The sequence below is a fragment of the Trichechus manatus genome, unplaced genomic scaffold (assembly GCF_000243295.1).
Source record: "Trichechus manatus latirostris isolate Lorelei unplaced genomic scaffold, TriManLat1.0 scaffold00016, whole genome shotgun sequence".
NCBI lineage: Eukaryota > Metazoa > Chordata > Mammalia > Sirenia > Trichechidae > Trichechus > Trichechus manatus.
The window spans coordinates 22,626,932-22,645,777 of NW_004443952.1; the positions used below are offsets into that span (position 1 = coordinate 22,626,932).

Below are 18,846 nucleotides of genomic sequence, written 5' to 3' on the forward strand. Positions count from 1 at the left end.
TGGACATTTCATATAAATGGAACCCCTACAATATGTGGCCTTTTGTGTGACTTCTTTCACTTGGCATAACGTGTTCAGAGTTCATCTATGTTATAACCAACAAAAGTCCGAACCCCTTGCCATTGAGTCAATTCCGACTCATAGTGACCCCACAGGACAGAGTAGACCTGCCCCATATGGTTCCTAAGGAGCGGCTGCTGGATTCAATCTGCCTACCTTTTAAGCCGAATGCTTAAGCACTGCACCACCAAGGCTCCCATCTATGTTATAGCATGTATCAATTACTTCATTCCTTGCCCTTTCCCCCATTGGCTGATTTTCAGAAGTAGATCGCCAGGCCTTTTTTCCTGTCTGTCTTAGTTTGGAAGCTCTGCTGAAACCTGTTCAGCATCGCAGCAACACATAAGCCCTCACTGACAGAGGAATGATGGCTTCACTTGAGGTGCATTGGCCAGGAATCAAACCCAGGTGTCCCACGAGGATGGCGAGAATTCTACCACTGAACCACCACTGCCTCCTCTTCATTCCTTTTTATAGATAAATAATATTCCATTGTATGGATACGCCACATTAAGAGATCCATATTTGTACCCATTCCAAAGAAAGGTGGTCCAACAGAATGTGTAAATCATCCAACAGTGTCATTAATATCACACACAAGTAAAATTTTGCTGAAGCTCATTCAAAAGTGGTTGCAGTGGTACATCCACAGAGAACTGCCAGAAATTCAAGCCAGATTCAGAAGAGGTCATGGAACCAGGGATATCATTGCTGATGTCGGATGGATCTTGGCTGAAAGTGGAGAGTATCAGAAAGATGTTTACCTGTATTTTATTGACTATGCAAAGGCATTCAACTGTGGATCATAACAAATTATGGATAACATTGCTAAGAATGAGAATTCCAGAACACTTAATTGTGCTCATGAGGAACCTGTACATAGACCAAGAGGCAGCCATTCGAACAGAACAAAGGGTTTTAAGTCAAGAAAGGTGTGTGTCAGGGTTGTATCCTCTCACCATACTTATTCAGTCTGTATACTGAGCAAATAACCCGAGAAGCTGGACTAGATAAAGAAGAATGCAGCATCAGGATTGAAGGAAGGCTCATCAACAACCTGCAATATGCAGATGACACTACCTTGCTTGCTGAAAGTAAAGAGAACTTGAAGCACTTACTGATGAAGATCAAAGACCACAGCCTTCAGTATAGATTATGCCTCAACATGAAGAAAACAAAAATCCTCACAACTGTAAATAACATCATATAACAGTAAATAACATCATGATATATGGAGAAAATATTGAAGCTGTGAAGGATTTCATTTTACTTGGATCCACAGTCAACGCCCATGGAAGCAGCAGTTAAGAAATCAAATGACTCATTGCATTGGCCAAAGGTGCTGCGAAAGACCTCTTTAAAGTGTTAAAAAACAAAAGTGTCACTTTAAGGACTAAGGTGCACCTGACCCAAGTCGTAGTGTTTTCAGTTGCTTCATATGCATGTGAAAGCTGGACAAAGAATAAGGAAGACCGAAAAAGAACTGATGCCTTTGAATTATGGTATTGGTGAAGAATATTGAATATATCACGGACTGCCAGAAGAACAAACAAATCTGTCTTGGAAGTAGTACCGCCAGAATGACCATTAGAAGCAAAGATGGCAAGACTTCGTCTCACATACTTTGGACAATGTGATTGTTAAGGTTATGTGTCAAGTTGGCTGGGCCATGATTCTCAGTGGTTTGGCAGTTACGATGTAGTTTGGCAGTCATATGATGATGTGATCACTTCCATGATGAGATTTGATATAATGTGATCACTTTCATGATGGCATCCGCTGTGAATAGCCAGTCAGTTGAAAGGGAGTTTCCTTGGAGATGTGGCCTGCATTAAATATATAAGTAGACTTTCTGGCAAGACTTGTGGGCCTTTGCTTGCTCTGGATCCTGCATTTGGCTCCTGTTCATCTGACCTTGGGACTCGAGCTAGCAGCTTACCTGCAGTCTTGCCTGCCGATCTTGGGATTCACCAATCTTCCCAGCCTGTGAGCAAGAGCCCTGCTATCTGACCTGCCGATCTTGAGTTTACCAGCACCTGCGGCTATATGAATAGGAGAAGCCTCTATCCTGACCCATGGTCTTGAGACGTTCCAGCCTCCACAACCTTGTGAGTCATTTCCTTGATATAAATCTCTCTACATATATATTTATATGCTTTACTGGTTTTACTTCTCAGAGAACCTAGCCTAAGACAGACATGTTATCAGGAGGGACAGGTCCCTGGAGAAGGACATCATGCTTGGTAAAGTAAAGGGTCAGCGAAAAAGAGGAAGACCCTCAGTGAAATGGATTAACACAGTGGCTGCCACAATGGGCTCAAGCGTAATAACGATCATGAGGATAGTGCAGGACCAGGCAGTGTTTTAGTTCTGTTGTACATAGGGTCACTATGAGTTGGAACCAACTCAACGGCACCTGACAGCAACAACAATAAATTATCGATTCATAAGGTAATGAACATTTGGGTTGTTTCCATTTTTTGGCTATGATGAGTGATATGAACATCCACGTTTTTGCGTGGGCATGTGTTTTTCATCTCTCTTGGGTATGTACTTAGGAGTGGAACTGCCGAGTCAAATGGTAACTCTATGTTTAACCTTTTGAGGAACTGCCAGACTGTTTTCCACAGCAGCTACACCATTTTACACTCCCACCAGCAGAGTATGAGGGGAAATGCCCTTTTATTGAGCACCTACTATGTTCCGTGCACTGTGCCTTTCTTTACCTCATGTCTTATGATCCTCACACTACCCCTATGAAATACCTGTTATTGCCTCTGTCTTACTGAGGGGGACACTGAGGCTCAGAGAAGTGGAGTAATTCACTCAGGATCACACAGAGAATCTGTCGTAGGTTTTGTCCCTTACGTTTTCCTGTCTACTCAGTGATTGCTGACTGACTGACCATCCAGAAGCTGAAGTCAAATTAGCCCCTTTTCCTCCCAAACCCTCTTGGGCACTGTTTTGCAGACAGGAAAGTTGGACCCTCACTTCCCCAAGGTCTGTGGACATAGAGGAAACGTTTTAGATGTCAAGTGGAACCCTTTTGATGATTTCCAGATTGCCTCCTGTTCTGAAGATACCACGGTGAGTACCAGCTTTGAGCAGCCCATGAAGTTCTCATAACTGAAAAGAGTGGGAGAGGAACGGGGGCGGGGTCGAATGGTGTCTGTGCTCATCTCTGATGCCCCCTGACTCCTTCATCACCAAGGTGAGGTCACTGTGGGGGAGGGAGGTAAGCAGATTGAAGAGGAAAAGTTCTGGACTCTATGGGATTTAGGAGTACCACCCCGCCTCTCTATGTACCTCAGTTTCTCCACCTATAAAATGGACATAATAGCTCCCACCTGTCTTATGAAAATCCAATGAGATTCATATTCCAATGGGAAAGTCCACCCTTTGGGGGAACTATAAAATGCTGTGAGGGGCATTTTTATTGTGGCCAGAAAATATTAGGCCACTTAATCTTACAGACAATGGGAAAGAGAGATTCAAAAGGATGGGAGTGGAGCCTTATATGAATATGGACACCAAAACCATCCCCAAAGCTTCTGTCCCACCAATATTTTTGAGCTCCTGTTCTGTACCAAGGACATAGTCCCTGTCCCCACAATGCCTAGTGTTATTTATTTATAATTTATTCTGTGCCTACTTCTGAAACACAGTGGGTGTGGCTTAAAAGACACAGATATGATCAGATGATTAAAGTAAGGGAAAAAGTCATAATTACCATTTATTGTGAGCACGCTGTGTTCCCAACTCATTATACGTACCATGTCACTCAGTCTTCCCAGCAACCCCACAAGGTAGGATAATTTTCTGATGGAGAAGCCAAGGATCAGAGAGGTACAGCAGTTTACCCATGATCACACAGTTTGTGGGAGGCAGAGCCAGGCTTTAGACTGAGGCCATCTGACTCCAGGGCCCATTCTTATTCCACTGAGCTATGCCACTTCTCAAAATAGCAAGAACCACAGATGGAGGAAGGTGAGGAAATAATACAAGAAATGTAGGCTAAGGAGGGTTGCAGCAGCTGAGCTCCAGGTTTAGCTCTGAGCTGCCTAGCAGCCAAGGCAAAAGGGGAGATAAAATATATTGCAAACCCTCACTGTCTAATCAAAGGTAGCAGACCAATTCATCAGGAGAGGCAGGCAGAAAATTCTAAGAAGACTTGTGTCGGTTTCTGTATAAAGGATGCTGAGGAATATAAAGGACAGTGCCTCCCGAGGTGATTTCACCAAAAGTACAGTCAGACCCTGTGAAAATTGGCTTTGTCTCCAATGAGTGCAGGACTTCTAAGAGGATATCAAATACCTGACACTGTTGCCACTGCTGTAATACCTGTGCTTTCAAGCTTGCTTTGAAGGCTTCCCTAAAGGACTATTAAATCCCTATCTGGCCCCGTGGTCCTCCGCTCTCCAGTCCCAGAAGCCCCAGGGACAGGGAGAGTGGACATGATTATCGGGAGTGGCAATGCCTCTTCTGCCCCCAGCAGTGCCCCAGAGTGAATTTAAGCCCTTGCAAACTAAACGTTCAGCTGTCTCCTCCCTGTGCCCTGGGACCTGTCGGGGAGGGATGGCTCTCCAGCTCTGGGGAGTGGACAGTTTTTGCTGCACCAGTTTTGGGGATGGTGTCTACACCTCCCAAACAGTCATGCTGAGAGTCTGCCCTCCAGTCCAGGTCCAGTTCTGTGCGGCCACTGCCCTCCTCAGACCAATCTGTCTGGAGCCTGGCACTACTCTTGTGGGGTTGGCTTCCTGGTTTTAAATCCAAGATGACCAGGAAATAAATATTTGCTGAATTGAATTGAAACAAAGTCTGTTTGAAAAACCTGTGTATTTCTAAGAGGGGTATGAACAATCATGTAGGGGCCTGGAAACCCTGCCGGACAATGAGGAACATCAGGCCAGCACCATCCTCAGTTCCATTTTCCTCTGCCGCATCCCCTAGTACCTCCATTTGTATACCTCCATGACGGGGAGGTCACTTTCTGCCATGGCAGCCCGTTCCATTCTCAGACAGCGCTGATTATTAGATGTTCCTTCTTTAGGCTGAGCTGAAGTCCACCTGCCAGGCTAAGACTGTGATCCGAAAAGAAGCCCCAGCCCTTCTCTTAGGCCCTTACTGTGGACTACAGGCCTATGACCCCATCCAGCTTCATCTTCTGGCCTTCAGTCTTTCTTCTTACAGGCAATCCAATCCGAGGGCTCCTCCAAACACAGAATTTGCCACTGCTCAGTTCTAATCCAGAGCCTGCGCTGGCTCCCTAGTGCCCTGGGAATGTAGCACAAATGTGTCATCCTGGCATTCGAGGCTCCACCCTGGGCCTTTGAACAAGGAGTGGGCTGACCATTGTATTTTGGGGGATATCCTAGGCTGGGAGGCAGGTTTGCTCTGACATCTAGCCTGGGAAACAGACCTGTGGCCCACCGCCTCAGGTCAGTAGGATGGCAGGGAGTACCAGGGTACAGATTTGGAAACCTTGGCTTATCTTGGCTCAATGCCTGCCCCTGCTCAGGCTGGGGGACCTTGATTAAGCCCCTGCCCTTCTGAGGGCCCCAGGCTCCCCCGCCACTGAGTGAGAGGTGGATGCACAGAGAGCTCCCCTGGCCCTTCTGCTGGGCAGTTGGTTCTGTGGCTTGGGGTGGCAGGAGTCTGAGGTGGCTTTGGCTAACTCTCCCCCTGGGCCGTGTCTCCTTGCCAGATTAAGATCTGGGACATCCCGAAGCAGCTATTGTCAAAGAACCTCACAGTCTTCAAGAAGGAACTGGTAGGCCACTCCCGCAGAGTGGGCCTGCTGGAATGGCACCCCACAGCCGCCGACATCCTCTTCAGCTCTGGCTATGACTATAAGGTGGGTCTGCCTGGAGGGCATGGGCTGGGCCCTGCCCAGAGAAGTCTCCCTGCTTCCAAGCCCTGTGGATTCTCTCCCAACTAGGCCTCTGACTTGCTGTATGACCTGGGCAAGTCCCTTGCCTTCACTGGGCCTCAGCTTCCCAAGCTGTACACAAATGGGGTTGATGGGACCATAGCCAAGGCTTTTAAACTTTTCCTACGACAACTCTATACGGGTTACAGAGGCACCTCAGGGGCCTCTGTGATGGATCAAAGAGTGGAGGGAGGAGGGGCTGGGGGGGGCTCTGGGCTTTTCACCTCCTGATCAGAGGCACTTTCTTATCTGTTTGTGTAGGGTATGTCTGCAGGGTTACTGCCTATGTTTGTGCAGGTTATACTGTGCACAACTCCAGGGGACGCTGTTTACATTCTGGGCTATGGAGCTAGGCCGTGCACAACCTGTGCAACTAAACATGGCGGCCCTGTTTATCTGCATGAGGTGGAAGCTGCTGCTAATAACAGTTTGAAACTCCCTGGATTAGCTGGTCCCCTGGGGTCCTCCTAGCAAGGATGTTTTGTTGCTCAAAGGCAGATGGTATTTTCCTTTCACTGCCAGACAGCCTGACTCCTAGCTTCCTCCGCTAGTGCGTAGCAGCTTCAGTCGCAGATCCATCCCACCCAAGGCTTCTTGGCCAGGCTACCATCTGCAGCTTCCCTCCTGGGGATACTGTGTTTCACCGCAGCCCGGCCGGCGTGTGGCTGTGAGGGCCAGGGGCAGAGGAGGGGGGCCATGCTGCTGTGCTCAGTCAGCTTTGTGCCATGCAGGTGATGGTCTGGAACCTGGACACAAAGGAGTGTGTCATCATGAGGCCCGTGAGGACAATTGACTGTCACCAAGACGTGATCCTCTCCATGTCCTTCAATACCAACGGCAGCCTGCTGGCCACCACCTGTAAAGACCGCAAGATTCGGATCCTTGACCCCCGAGTGGGGACCGTTCTCAAGGTCAGTGCTGGGCTAACACCTAGTGTAGGGTCAGAGGATAGGGCTGAGAGGAACCAGGAGCAGAGTGGGGAAGGGGGAGGCTTCTGAGAACAGCCTTCACATATGTTATCCCCTTCTAAACTCTCAGCATCCCTGGGAGATAGGATATTCCCATTTTTCAGGTTAGGAAACTGAGGCCAAAGAGAGGTTAAGTGACTTGCTCCTATTGAGAGCTGGAATTTGAACCTGGTCTAACTCCAGTGCTTATGGGTTCACCTCAGCTCTGTCACTGGCCACGGGGTCAGGAGAGCTGAAGGCCACACTGATTCTCCACCGTGTGACCTTAGTCAAGTGCTTCCTGCTGTCTGAGCCTGTTTCCTCTTCTGCAGCGGCAGGTGGTAGTCCTTTCTGTCAGAGATTAAATGAGGTAACGCAGGTGACACTGCCTGCCCGCCCCGTGCATGGCACACAGTAGATTCTCAACACTCTTCCGGAAAGAGCATGGAGCTGGGCAGAAGTTTGCCTCTCCTATAGCTCAGAAAAATAACCCTCAACAAAATAGAAGGGAGAGACTCCATGTGCACGGAAGGCTTCCTAGAGGTGGTGCCCCTGCAGGGTTCTGCAGGCAGAGTTGGGGTGAGAAAGGCAGGCATTCCCAGTGGAGAAGCAGCTTAATGTCAGGGACTCCAGAAACCCCACCCGCCCCCAGGGTCTCTCTACCATCAGCCTCACCTGTCCTTCCAGGAAGCCAACTACAAGGGGCACCGGGCCAACAAGGTGCTGTTTCTGGGGAACCTGAAGAAGCTGCTGTCCACGGGTACATCCCGATGGAACAACCGGCAGATGGCCCTGTGGGACCAGGTGAGTCTCGCACCCAGTACCACCCCCATCCCTCACCTTTACCTCTCAGCTGAGTGCTCACTTCATTCATTTGTTCATTCATTTCTCAAATACCTACTTAACATAGTCTGCCAGGTGCTGGGGATCCAGGCATGAATAACAGGGAGATGCTGACAGCCCACTGGGTGAACCCAGACCTGTGTGCATGTTGTTGTTCCAAGAGAGAGCTGGTCAGGACTCATGAGAGGCTCTGGTGTGGGGGAGGGCAAGTGACTGAATCTGGGCCCGGGACTGGGGGTGGGGGATGGGGGAAGGAAAGGGCCTTCTGGGCAGAGGGAACAGCTAGAGCAAAGACTGGGAATGAAATACTGAAGGGCGTGGACAGGAAGAGCTTGTCATTTAGGGGAGCTGTGGGAGAGGAGGTGGGCCGCGGGGCTCGCGTGAAGGCCAGGCCAAGCAGTACTGATATGAAGGAGCACTTGACAGACGTTCGAAAGACTGGGCAAATCGTTTCCCCTTTCTGGGTCTCTTTGTTCATTTGCTGAAATAAACAAATAAAACAGGTGCGGGAGGATCAGAGCGAGATTAGGTGTCTGAAAAGTGGTTTGTTAATGGCAAGTAGAAGACGGTGGTGGTGTTTCAGTGTCTTTAAAAGCATCTCTATTAAAGAGCAGCCAACACATGGACCTCAAGAATCTGGGGGAGCCTCCCCATGCCCCACATATGTGCAAGCTCAGTCTCTCACACATGCAAACTCACTCTGTCTCTCTCAAACACACACAGTCTCTGTCTCTTACACGCCCACACTAACTCAGTCTCTCTCTTACACACACACATAAACTCAGGCTCTTTCTCACACACTCACATAAACTCAGTCTCTCTTACACACACACATAAACTCAGGCTGTTTCTCACACACTCACATAAACTCAGTCTCTCTTATGCACACAAACTCAGTCTCTCTCTTATACACACACACTAACTCAGTCTGTCTTGCACACATACATAAACTCAGGCTCTCTCTCACACACACACACAAACTCAAATCTCTCTCTCTAACACACACAACGCCCCCCCCGCCATGGCAGGAATTCTTGTCTCACAGAGCACATTGTTCCCCTCCCCAGTCCAGACTGAGTGACCACTGACCTTTCTGGTCTTCCCTTTCCTCACAGGATGACCTCTCTGTGCCTCTCATAGAGGAAGACCTAGATGGCTCTTCAGGAGTGCTATTTCCCTTCTATGATGTGGACACCAACATGCTCTATGTGGTGGGGAAGGTCAGCCTGGCATGGGCGGGGAGGTAGCCCCCTGTACCCAAGGCAGAAGGCAGAAATGCTGCCAGCCTGGCCCCACTGGTGCCAGACAGCAGCCTGGGGCCTGTGGGGGTGGAGCAGGGGCCAGGCCACTCCATCTGGAGCCTGTCAGGCTGCGCAGAGGCATAAGGAAGGCAGACAGAGACCCCACTGGGTGGAAACAGTTCTTCTGTCCTTCTTACATAAATCTTCATGGAAAGTAGGGTCAGATCCTAACAGACACTCATTTAAATGATTGTATTGAAATGTGGGTACACTGTGCACATAATGTGCTGCGTTCAGTATTTTGGGGACCCTGCAGATGGACCAGAGTATGGAAACCATGGCAGGGCCTTCTCTGCCCCTGCAGTGACAGCCCCTTCCCTTTAATGCCCCTGGGAGGGGAGAGAGCTTATGAGCCCTGCCTGCTACACACCCACCCTGAGGCACACACTTGCTGGCCCCTCTTCGCCTGTGGTGAGCCCAGCACCTCTCCCACCAGGCCTTTGGCTGGACATCCGGCTCTAGTCCCTCCCCAACTCTGGGTCCAGACGTCGAGGGACAAGTCAGTATTTCGCTTTGAATTTTGGGCAGAATAGGTCTTCATTGTGTAGGACTGTCCAGTATTTGACACTTCTGACCACTGCCCACCAATGCCAGGAGCAGTCCCCTCCCCCCACCCAGTTGTTATGACGATCAGAACGCCCCCCTAGAGGTAAGACCCATGGCTCGTCTCTAAGGACCAGCCAGTTCTGACCTTCGTATGTAGCTCTCAGATCGGAGCAAGATTGAGGCCTGTCTTCCCAAAGCTTCTGCTTTGGAGGACAGAGCTGAGCTTTGGATCATGGCTGGGGAGTGGAATGTTAACATGAGAACCCCCTCGCACTTGGTGTTGGGATCTTGGGCTCCTGGTGTTCCCCTTGTGTGAGGTGGGTTTGCCAGTTACTCACTGTGAGAGCCAGGTTTTTGCTGCATGGTGCGGGTGGCCAGGTGGGGAGCTGATGGAACCAGCTCTGAATCTTACCTTCTTCCTCAGGGAGACGGGAACATCCGCTACTATGAGGTGAGCTCGGAAAAGCCTCACTTGAACTACCTGTCCGAATACCGATCCTATCACCCACAGAAGGGGATTGGTGAGTGTGGGGCCCTGAGGCCACTTGGGGTCAGGGCTTCAGTGTCAGGCTGGGAAGACAGGGATGAGTCAGACATGGGCCCTCCCTGGAGGGGCTCACGTTCTGTAGGGGAGATGGCATCCCAACACTTGGACTGTAATTATAATTGGGGCTATAACTGAGGTGTGCAGGAGGTTGTCTGAGAGCACAAAGTAGGAAGTCAGAGAAGGCTTCCCAGTGGAGGCAGTATTTGAGGAGCTGAAAGAGGAAGCAGAGTAGAGCACCATGAGAGATTGAAGGTGCTCCAGGCACAGGGAAGAGCCGTTACAGCAATAGCAGGGAGATGTGAGAGGTTGACCTGAGAGAGTTTCCAGGGAGCAGCACCCCCCACCTACGTTTTAATTGCGTTTGGCACAGAGGAGCTGTGGAGATGGAGATGGGGGACCCTACACAGAGCAAAAGGGGCCCTTATGGTGCAAACAGTTAAGCGCTCAGCTGCCAACAGAAAGGTTGATGGTTCAAACTCACCCAGTGGCTCTGTGGGAGAAAGACCTGGCGATCTGCTTCTGAAAAGTTTACCCATTGCCATTGAGTCGATTCCAACTGAGCGTGACCCTATAGGACAGAGTAAAACTTCCCCATAGGGTTTCCAAGGCTGTAATCTTTATGAAAGCTGATTGCCACATCTTTCTCTCCTGGAGTGGCTTGTGGAATTGAACTGAAAATCCTGTGGGGCAGTTCTACTCTGTCACATGGGGTCACTATGAGTCAGAATTGACTCCACGGCATTCAGCAACAACATGCAGAACAAACCTATAAAAGTCTAGCTAGAATAATTTAAATCCATGAAGGTGAGGACAGCGTTTCCTTGGTACAGAGCCCAGCCCAGCATAGCTATTTGTTCACTATTTGTTGAGCAAAGGAAGGTAGGAGGAGGGTGGTTTCTGTTGATGTTCAGGTGTGCAGCCTGGTTTTGCAACTCACCCCGGGTCCCTGTGGCCCCTAGCCTACCCTGTAACCTCTTGTCCCCCTTGGCCATCTGCCTGCAGGTGTCATGCCAAAGAGAGGTCTTGACGTGTCCTCCTGCGAGATCTTCCGCTTCTACAAGCTGATCACAACCAAAAGCCTCATCGAGCCCGTATCCATGATTGTGCCCCGGCGGGTAAGGGTGGTGGGGCCATCCAGGAGGGATACGGGCCAGGGGTGTCAGGGGCATGCCACAAGGAGGCCACTGGCACTCCCCAAAGGAAAGACCTTTCTCATGGTCAGTGTGGTGTCACCAGGAGCCAGCAATCCTGGGTCTCATCCACCTCTACTCTTGAGTAGCTGTGTAACCCTGGGCAGTCACTTTGCTCTCTGGGCCTTGATTTCCCCACCTCAGCAGGAGTGGGGAGAGACTGGACTCCCAGCTCGCAAGGGCTCTCCCACCTGGGCAGCCCCTCCTGCCATCCTCATCTCTCTGTCCTGCCTTCTCCTGCAGTCGGAATCCTACCAAGAGGACATCTACCCCTCAACAGCAGGGGCCCAGCCCTCAATGACCGCCCAGGAGTGGCTCAGTGGGATGAACAGAGGTGAGGAAGGCAGGGAAAAGCCTCAGGCAAATGTGGTGAGAAAATGGAGTGCCCAATGGCCCCAGGTAGCTGAGAGGGGTTTGGTCTATATTTTTATTCTTCCATGCCCCTGGAAGACAGTTCCCAGTGACCGAAATGCTCACATATGGGTCCGGGAAAGCATGGGGGAACCTCTGGAGAGGTGTGTCCCGTGTGGCTCAGAAAACTCCCTCAGCTCAAGGGACATGCCCTGTGGAAACTTCTTTAAACTCTGGGCTGTGCAGGGTGACTGGATAGTCTCAGCCAGACTCCTCTTGCCCTCCCCACCAGCCCCATTATTCTTGACCTGAGAGACCCTCTAGGCAGCAGACCCCGCCCAGCCCTTCTGCCACTCTGCCTTCCCTGACACACTCCCCCTTCCCTGACCACAAGAAGGCCAGCCTAAGCGGAAGGGAGCAGTGTGTGACTCCCCCCACCCCCCAGCAGCTGCCTTTGTGATTGGAACTTCCCCTTCCCTCGCCCCTCCCCCTCCCATTTCCTTCACCCACCAATGATTGAGAGGGGCCTCCCAAGCGACTGGAAGGAAGAGCCTCTCTCTGAGGGGGCAGGAGACCAGTGTGAATCCGTGGAATCCATCACAGTTTTGTATAACCCTTAGACAGGTCTCGCTCCTTTCTGGGCCTCGTGTCCTCCTCATCTGAGTCCGAGACACCTGCCTCTCCCGCTTCTCTGGGGTGTTGGGAGAATTAATGGACTTGGTAGATGACAGAGTGCAGTGTGGGTGGGACTGGCTTGAGGAGCTCGCAGTATGTGGGGGCAGCTCCCCGTGTGTGCCCGGTGTCGTTCAGATAGTTGCAGTGTGGTATTTGTGCTGATTGCCCTGGTCGGTGTGTTTGGGTCTGTCTGCGTGTGGCTGTATCTCGGGCACCGGTTGCGTGTATCTGTGTGTCTCTGCATGGCTCTGTGTATCAGTCCCTCCAGTTGTCTGCTCATGGGTGCTGAGTCCTCACAGTGCCCTTGCTTCTCCCCCACCTAGGACCACTCCTGGTGTCCCTCAGGCCTGGCTCTGAGCTGCTGACCCCCCGGCCACAGCCTCCAGGGAGGCCTCTCTCCAACTCCATGGCCCCAGCCTCACCCCGGTCTCCGGACCTGATGGGAAAGCTGGCTCCAGAGGGTGGCCGGAGGCTCTTCTCCCTGCTGGAGGAGAAGGTGCCAAGGCGGGCAGCAGAACACAGACTGGAAGAGAAGAAAGCCTGGCTCACAAACGGCTTCGATGTTTTCGAATGTCCCCCACCAAAGACAGAGAACGAGGTGTGACTGAGGGGCGGTGGGCTGAGATCCAAAGGGCCTGCACAGGGCCAGCTGGGAGCTGCTGGGGATTGGGCATGAGCACTGCCCTCCCCCAGAGGAGTGGCACAAGAGGGAGGGAAGGAGAGAGAAAATGAGGGTCAGAAGAATAACCAGCTGCATGGCCTGGACTAGTGACTTAACTCACTTTGTTAAATCATTCAGTGAGCAGGTACCAAGAAGGTAGGTTTATTCCGCTACTGTCAGATGAAGAAAGAGTCCCTGGGTGGTGCAAATGGCTAATGTGCCCAGCTGCTAATTGAAAGTTCAAAGGTTTGAGTCCACCAGGAGATGCCTCAGGAGAAAGGCCTGGCCATTTACTTCCGAAAAATCAGCCATTGAAAACCCTGTGGAGCACAGTTCTACTCTGACACACATGGGGTTGCCATGTCAGGATCGACTCTACAGCAGCTGGTAAAATGAAGAGAGTTTGACCTGATAGGTATTAAAGTCTTTTCTGGTTCTGACATTCTAGGATTTTCTCTGCTTTCTGAGTCAACATTTATTAAGTGCCTACTGTGTACCAGGTCCTATGTTAGTTACTTTGGCTATATCATCTGATTTAATTCTCTCAGCAGCCCTGGGAGTCAGTGTCTTGGTTATCTAGTGCTTTTATAGCATAGATACCACAAGTGGATGACTTTAACAAACAGAAATGTATGCTCTCACAGTTTAGGAGGCTAGAAATCTGCATTCAGGGCTCTGGCTCTAGCAGAAGGCTTTCTCTGTCAGCTCTGAGGGAAGATCCTTGTTCCTTGGTTCCTGGGTGACCTTCATGTCGTGCGGCATCTCTCCTCCCCCATCTCTGCTTGCTTCTCTCTGCTTGAGCTGCTCTTCTCATATCTCAAAGGTGATTGGTTCAAAACACACCCTACATTGATAAGTCCTCTCAGCAACAAAGAAAACTCATTCCCAAATGAGATTATAACCACAGGTCTAGGGGTTAGAATTTACAACACCAATATTTTGGGGGACACAATTCAATCGATAATAGTATATACAATAAAACCTGTGTAAAGCCAGAACCTGTTTAAGAGTTTTGTCGGAGAAGGAAGACTCAAATATTTTCCACTAATAGAGAGCAATGCAAAAGTGGTAAGACTGCATCCTGTCATAGCAGAAAACTAGCAAGACCAGGAAAAGCAAGGCAGTCCCATCGAGTTCCAGCTCTCACAAGTTTCACTGTCAGAGCTAAAAACACAAGGGCTGGCATCTCATAGGATTCTGATCGCAGCTTTGCGGAGTGCTAACGTAGGACCGCACACCCCGGGGCTGAATGTCTGTCAGCTTCAGTAAATGTTTCCCCAGTGGTAAATGGGGTCCTAACACTACCTCCCTCCTGGGGTGTTGTGAGCATCCTGGGGGAAGATGATGGTCCTTAGCAGAACATTCAACACCTAGTAGCCATTCCGTACAGTGGCAGCAATTACAATGATAAAGTTAGTTTTCTGGCGCTCAGTTCCCAGAGGAGGAAATGGAAGCTCAGAGAGGGTGAGTAACTTACCCAAGGCCATACGACTTAGTGGTGGGGGAAACTCCAGTCTCCAGACTTCAGGACCAAGTATCTTTTCCTCCATCCCATGAGCAATCTAAGGAGGCATTTAAGTCTTTTTGTATTTCATTTATTGGGTGAAAAAAAAAAAAAAGATTATAAAAGGTTTGTGTAATGGCTGCCCCCTCAGGCTTCAGCCACATTAATTTAACCACCTTCATCTTTCGGAGTCAAAAAGGGGTCATGTTTTAGCTTGTCTGCTGATGACCCCAGGTGACCTTGCCTTCTGGTCTTTGCTTTTCCAGCTGCTGCAGATGTTCTACCGGCAACAGGAGGAGATCCGAAGGCTCCGGGAGCTGTTGACCCAGCGTGAGGTGCAGGCCAAACAGTTGGAACTGGAGATCAAAAACTTGCAGATGGGCTCAGGGAGGTTCTGAACAGGAACCTCTGCCCTCCTTGCCCTCAGGGACACCACTTGGCTTCGTGGGGAGGTCCAGAACCAAGCTACAAGTACCCCAAGAACAACCATTTCTATATTTTTTACCAGAAAATGAAACTCTCAGTCGCTGAAAGAGGTGCCAGTGGGACCTGGTGCCGTTTTTCTATTTGCCTTCTTGCAACAAGTTTCTGAATTGACTTTTTAGGTGTTTAAGTCTGTTTTTAAGGGTCCACGATGAGCTATAACTTCTGAACGGGAAAGAACATTTTAGAAAGTTAGAGCTGGGAGGTGAACCCCCTTGTGATTTTCAAACTGTAATCTACAGAGTGAGGGGAAGGCTGAGCAGGAGGGCTATGCTCCCCTATACTGCTCCAGCCAGACAGCTCCCCTTCTATTTGTTCTATTGATTGGGCTTCTATGGAAGATATAATATTGCTACTAAAAAAAAAATTCGAAGTTGAAAATCATTGATCGGGTCCAACTCCCCCATTTTACAGGTAGGGAAACTGAGCTCCTGAGAAGGGCAAGTAACTCAAAGTCACCAGAATGTTCATGGTAGAGCTGAGCTGAGATCTGGGTCTCCTGGCTTTGTCTTCCCACTGTTTCTGGTCTGATGCGCTTCTCAGCCTATTGGGCAGGAGTCCTTTGGTTCAGGCCTCAGCTGTACCCCAACTTGCTCAGTGACCTCTGGCAAGGCCTTTCCCCTCTGGTCTCAATTTCCCCATCTGATCAAGGGGGACCTTTGAATGAGCTGCCTGCTACAGGATCTACCACCTGAGACAAGAAACCTTGGCCTTGGCCTGAGGAAGCTACATGTGGGGTGATGATCTGGGTTTCCTGCAGAAACTCACAAGACACTGGCAAAGGGGCAGAGAGAGTTTAACCTTAGGGGAATGAGTCAAGATTCAACCTGATTCTAGAATATAGACAAGAGGGTCAAAACCATCCTCTCTTCAACCAGAATCAGCCAGATGTGGGTAGATTCCCTTATGTGGGGATGCAGACATCGAAGAGGTGCCCACGACCACTGACGGCCACCGCCAAAGCCCTTGGGGTCACAGAGCCCACCTCTGCCACTACCCAGAGGCAGCTTCCAGCCCAAGTTAACAGAAAAGGTCCCCCATAGGAGGTTGAGTGTCCCCTTTACTGGAAGTGTGCAAGCACAGCCCTGTGGCCACCACCCAGGAGGGCCTCTAGAGAGGGGTGGCTGTACTAGGTGAGGAGGCAGGGCTGGATGGCCCTGAAGTCCCCTTCTGGCCTGAGAGTTTTTGGGTCCTCCTGTGGGACTCTGTGTTCTGAACCTGGTTTAAGGTTCTCTCTTTCTAAGTGGTAAATATAAGGGCCCAGCAAAAGACTGGGAGTGACTGGGAGTTCATCGTGCCCCTCCGTACTGAGGAGAGGCAGACAATGAGTCTTCCCAATTGTGCAGGGTGATTCACCGAAAATGGGGGCTGCAGGAGGCCACCTGGCCTAGTGGGTTTCAACCCAGGCTGTACATTAGAGAAGGAACCCTGGTGGTGCAGTGGTTAAGTGCTCAGCTGCTAAACAAAAGGTCAGCGGTTCAAACCCATCAGCTGCTCTGCGGGAGAAAGATGTGGCAGTCTGCTTCTGTAAAGATTACAACCTTGGAAACCCTGTGAGTCGGAATCGACTCCACAGCAGCGGGTTTGGTTTTTTGTTTGGTTTGTACATTAGAATCACCTTGAGGGCGTTCAGAAAATACAAATGCTCAGGCCCCACCCCAGAGCAATTAAATCTGAATCTCCAGAGCAGGCGCGGACCTCTGTATATGTTTGTAAGCTCCTCGGGTGATTCTGCAATGCGGTGAGGATGGAGACTCACTGGACTAGTCCATCTGTACTCTTTGCAATGAAGATGAAGACAATAAGCCCCAGACAGGAGCTGGGACTCCAAGGTCTTCGGAGAGCTGGAACTCAAACCCACATCCTCTAAGTCCTGGCTGGAGGCTCCTAAAAAGTCAAGAAGTGTTGTCCCCAGCCCTGCCCCTGGTCTCTCTGGGACCCCAGTGCAGCATGATGGGGGCTGTCTGTTCCTGTTTGCCCCCTCCCTAACCATGGCTGATTCCCCTTGTCTGTCTACACCCACCAGACGCCCACATTCCTGTTCCTTTTCTAGTCTTCCGTTCACTCAGTCACTGGAGCTTGCTCCAGTCTGAGGCCCCAGCCAAGCTTGCCTTATTGTGCTCTGGAGAAAAAGGCCAAATTCCAGGCATGTCAGGGAAGCAGAGCTCCACTGGATGAGGTTACCTAGCCCACCTCATTTGTGGCCAGCACTTCACAGTTTACAAAGCCCTCCCACCTCCGCTCACTGATGTATCCTGCTCTCACGCTGGTCAGGCAGGCGTTGTTCTCCTCACCCTCTTGTCCAGAGGGAAGACATAATCTCAGAGCAGTGAAGAAACATCATGGCCAAGGCCACTGGCTGCAGAGTGGTGGAGGTGGGGGCTGAGTCCAGAGAGCTTCTTAGCATGCCTCCTCTGCACCATCCATTCTCAAGCCCCCCCACCCCCGAGGGATCCAGACCTCATGCTTAAAAACAGTACGCAGGCATCTTTGAACAAACTTGTTTTCTTTTTTTACATCTACAATAAATTATTTAAATTATTTCTCAAGGGAGAGGGATAGGTAATTTTTACCAGGTTTTTTTTAAGCCTTTTTTTTTTTAGTTACGTTTTTGTTTATATTCCTGAGCTGGGCAAGCGGAACTTGCCCAGAGCCAGCAGGGCCCAGCCAATCAGCAGAGGGTGCACTCAGCGCCCCGCTACTTGATACCCTGGGTATCACCTGACTGTAGACTCAGGAACTTTCTGAGAATGAGGGCAGAATATGGAAATGAGCTTTGTGGTGGTGGTGGTTCCGTATTCACCTCAGCTCTAAAATAATTGTTCTTCCTAAAACAAGGCTTGAGATTATATCAGAGAGAGAAACAGGCAGTCAGAAGTTGATTTATGCTTTTAATATGAAACCGTGCCTGAAATAGTTTGAATGATTGTTTTATCGTTGTTTCTGAAATTACTTTTACCTTTGTAATAATAATAATAACAAAAGTGAAAATAAACGCTGTGGAATCGTGCAATGGAAAGAGTGTAATAAATAATAAAAACTGGCTAGACATTTTATTACATGGAGTTTTGTTTTTCTTGATTTGTTTCACCAATACTAATTAATCACCTACTGTTTGGGCCAGATGCCACACAGGGAAAAAAGACATACATGGTCCCTGCCCTCATAGAGTTTTCAGTCATGAAAATGGGGTAGGAGGGGAGGGGAGACAGGGAAGGGCCAAGAGAGGGGAAGTACAGGCTGCTCTGGGAGGAGAAGCAGGGAAGGCTTCCTAGACGAGGTGACATTTAGGTTGAGGCCTGAAGGATAAATAGGAGTAAGCGGGGCAAAGGGTATTTGGGCAGCAGACAATGTTTGTTGCTTTTGGTTAGGTGACTCATAGTGACGCCAAGTTACAGAGTAGAGCTGCCCCATAGTGTTTTCTAGGGTATAATCTTTATGGGAAGGAGCCCTTTAATCTTTATGGGAGCTGATTGCCAGGTCTTTCTCCCACAGAGCGGCTGGGTGGGTTCAAGCCTTCAACCTTGCAGTTAGCAGACTAGTACTTAACAATCGTATCACCAGGGCTCCTTACACCATGTTTAAACCCACTGCTGCTGAGTCGATTCCGACTCATAGCCACCCGATAGGACAGATTAGAACTGCCCTGTAGGGTTTCCAAGGCTCTCATTTTTACTGAAGCAGACTGCCACATCTTCCTCCCACAGAGTGGCTGTTGAGTTCACTTAACCAAAGCAAAGTGTAGAGCATAGCAAGAAGGAAAAAAGCCAAGGGCCTTGTAAGTGGAAGCTGGGGACTTCAGCCTGGGA

General features: G+C 49.9%; 1 protein-coding gene across 1 annotated transcript in view; it reads left to right on the forward strand.

The window, feature by feature from the left end:
* Positions 1-18,214, forward strand: part of CORO2A (coronin 2A) — a 73,140-nt gene extending 54,926 nt beyond the window's left edge. The window contains exons 3-12 of the mRNA XM_004372234.2: positions 3,031-3,147; positions 5,765-5,914; positions 6,721-6,900; positions 7,624-7,740; positions 8,895-8,999; positions 10,051-10,147; positions 11,176-11,288; positions 11,607-11,697; positions 12,713-12,987; positions 14,821-18,214. Coding sequence (XP_004372291.1) covers positions 3,031-3,147; positions 5,765-5,914; positions 6,721-6,900; positions 7,624-7,740; positions 8,895-8,999; positions 10,051-10,147; positions 11,176-11,288; positions 11,607-11,697; positions 12,713-12,987; positions 14,821-14,952 — 1,377 coding nt within the window. The 3' untranslated portion in view covers positions 14,953-18,214. The remainder of the gene's footprint in view (positions 1-3,030; positions 3,148-5,764; positions 5,915-6,720; positions 6,901-7,623; positions 7,741-8,894; positions 9,000-10,050; positions 10,148-11,175; positions 11,289-11,606; positions 11,698-12,712; positions 12,988-14,820) is intronic.
* The last annotated feature ends 632 nt before the right edge of the window (positions 18,215-18,846 follow it).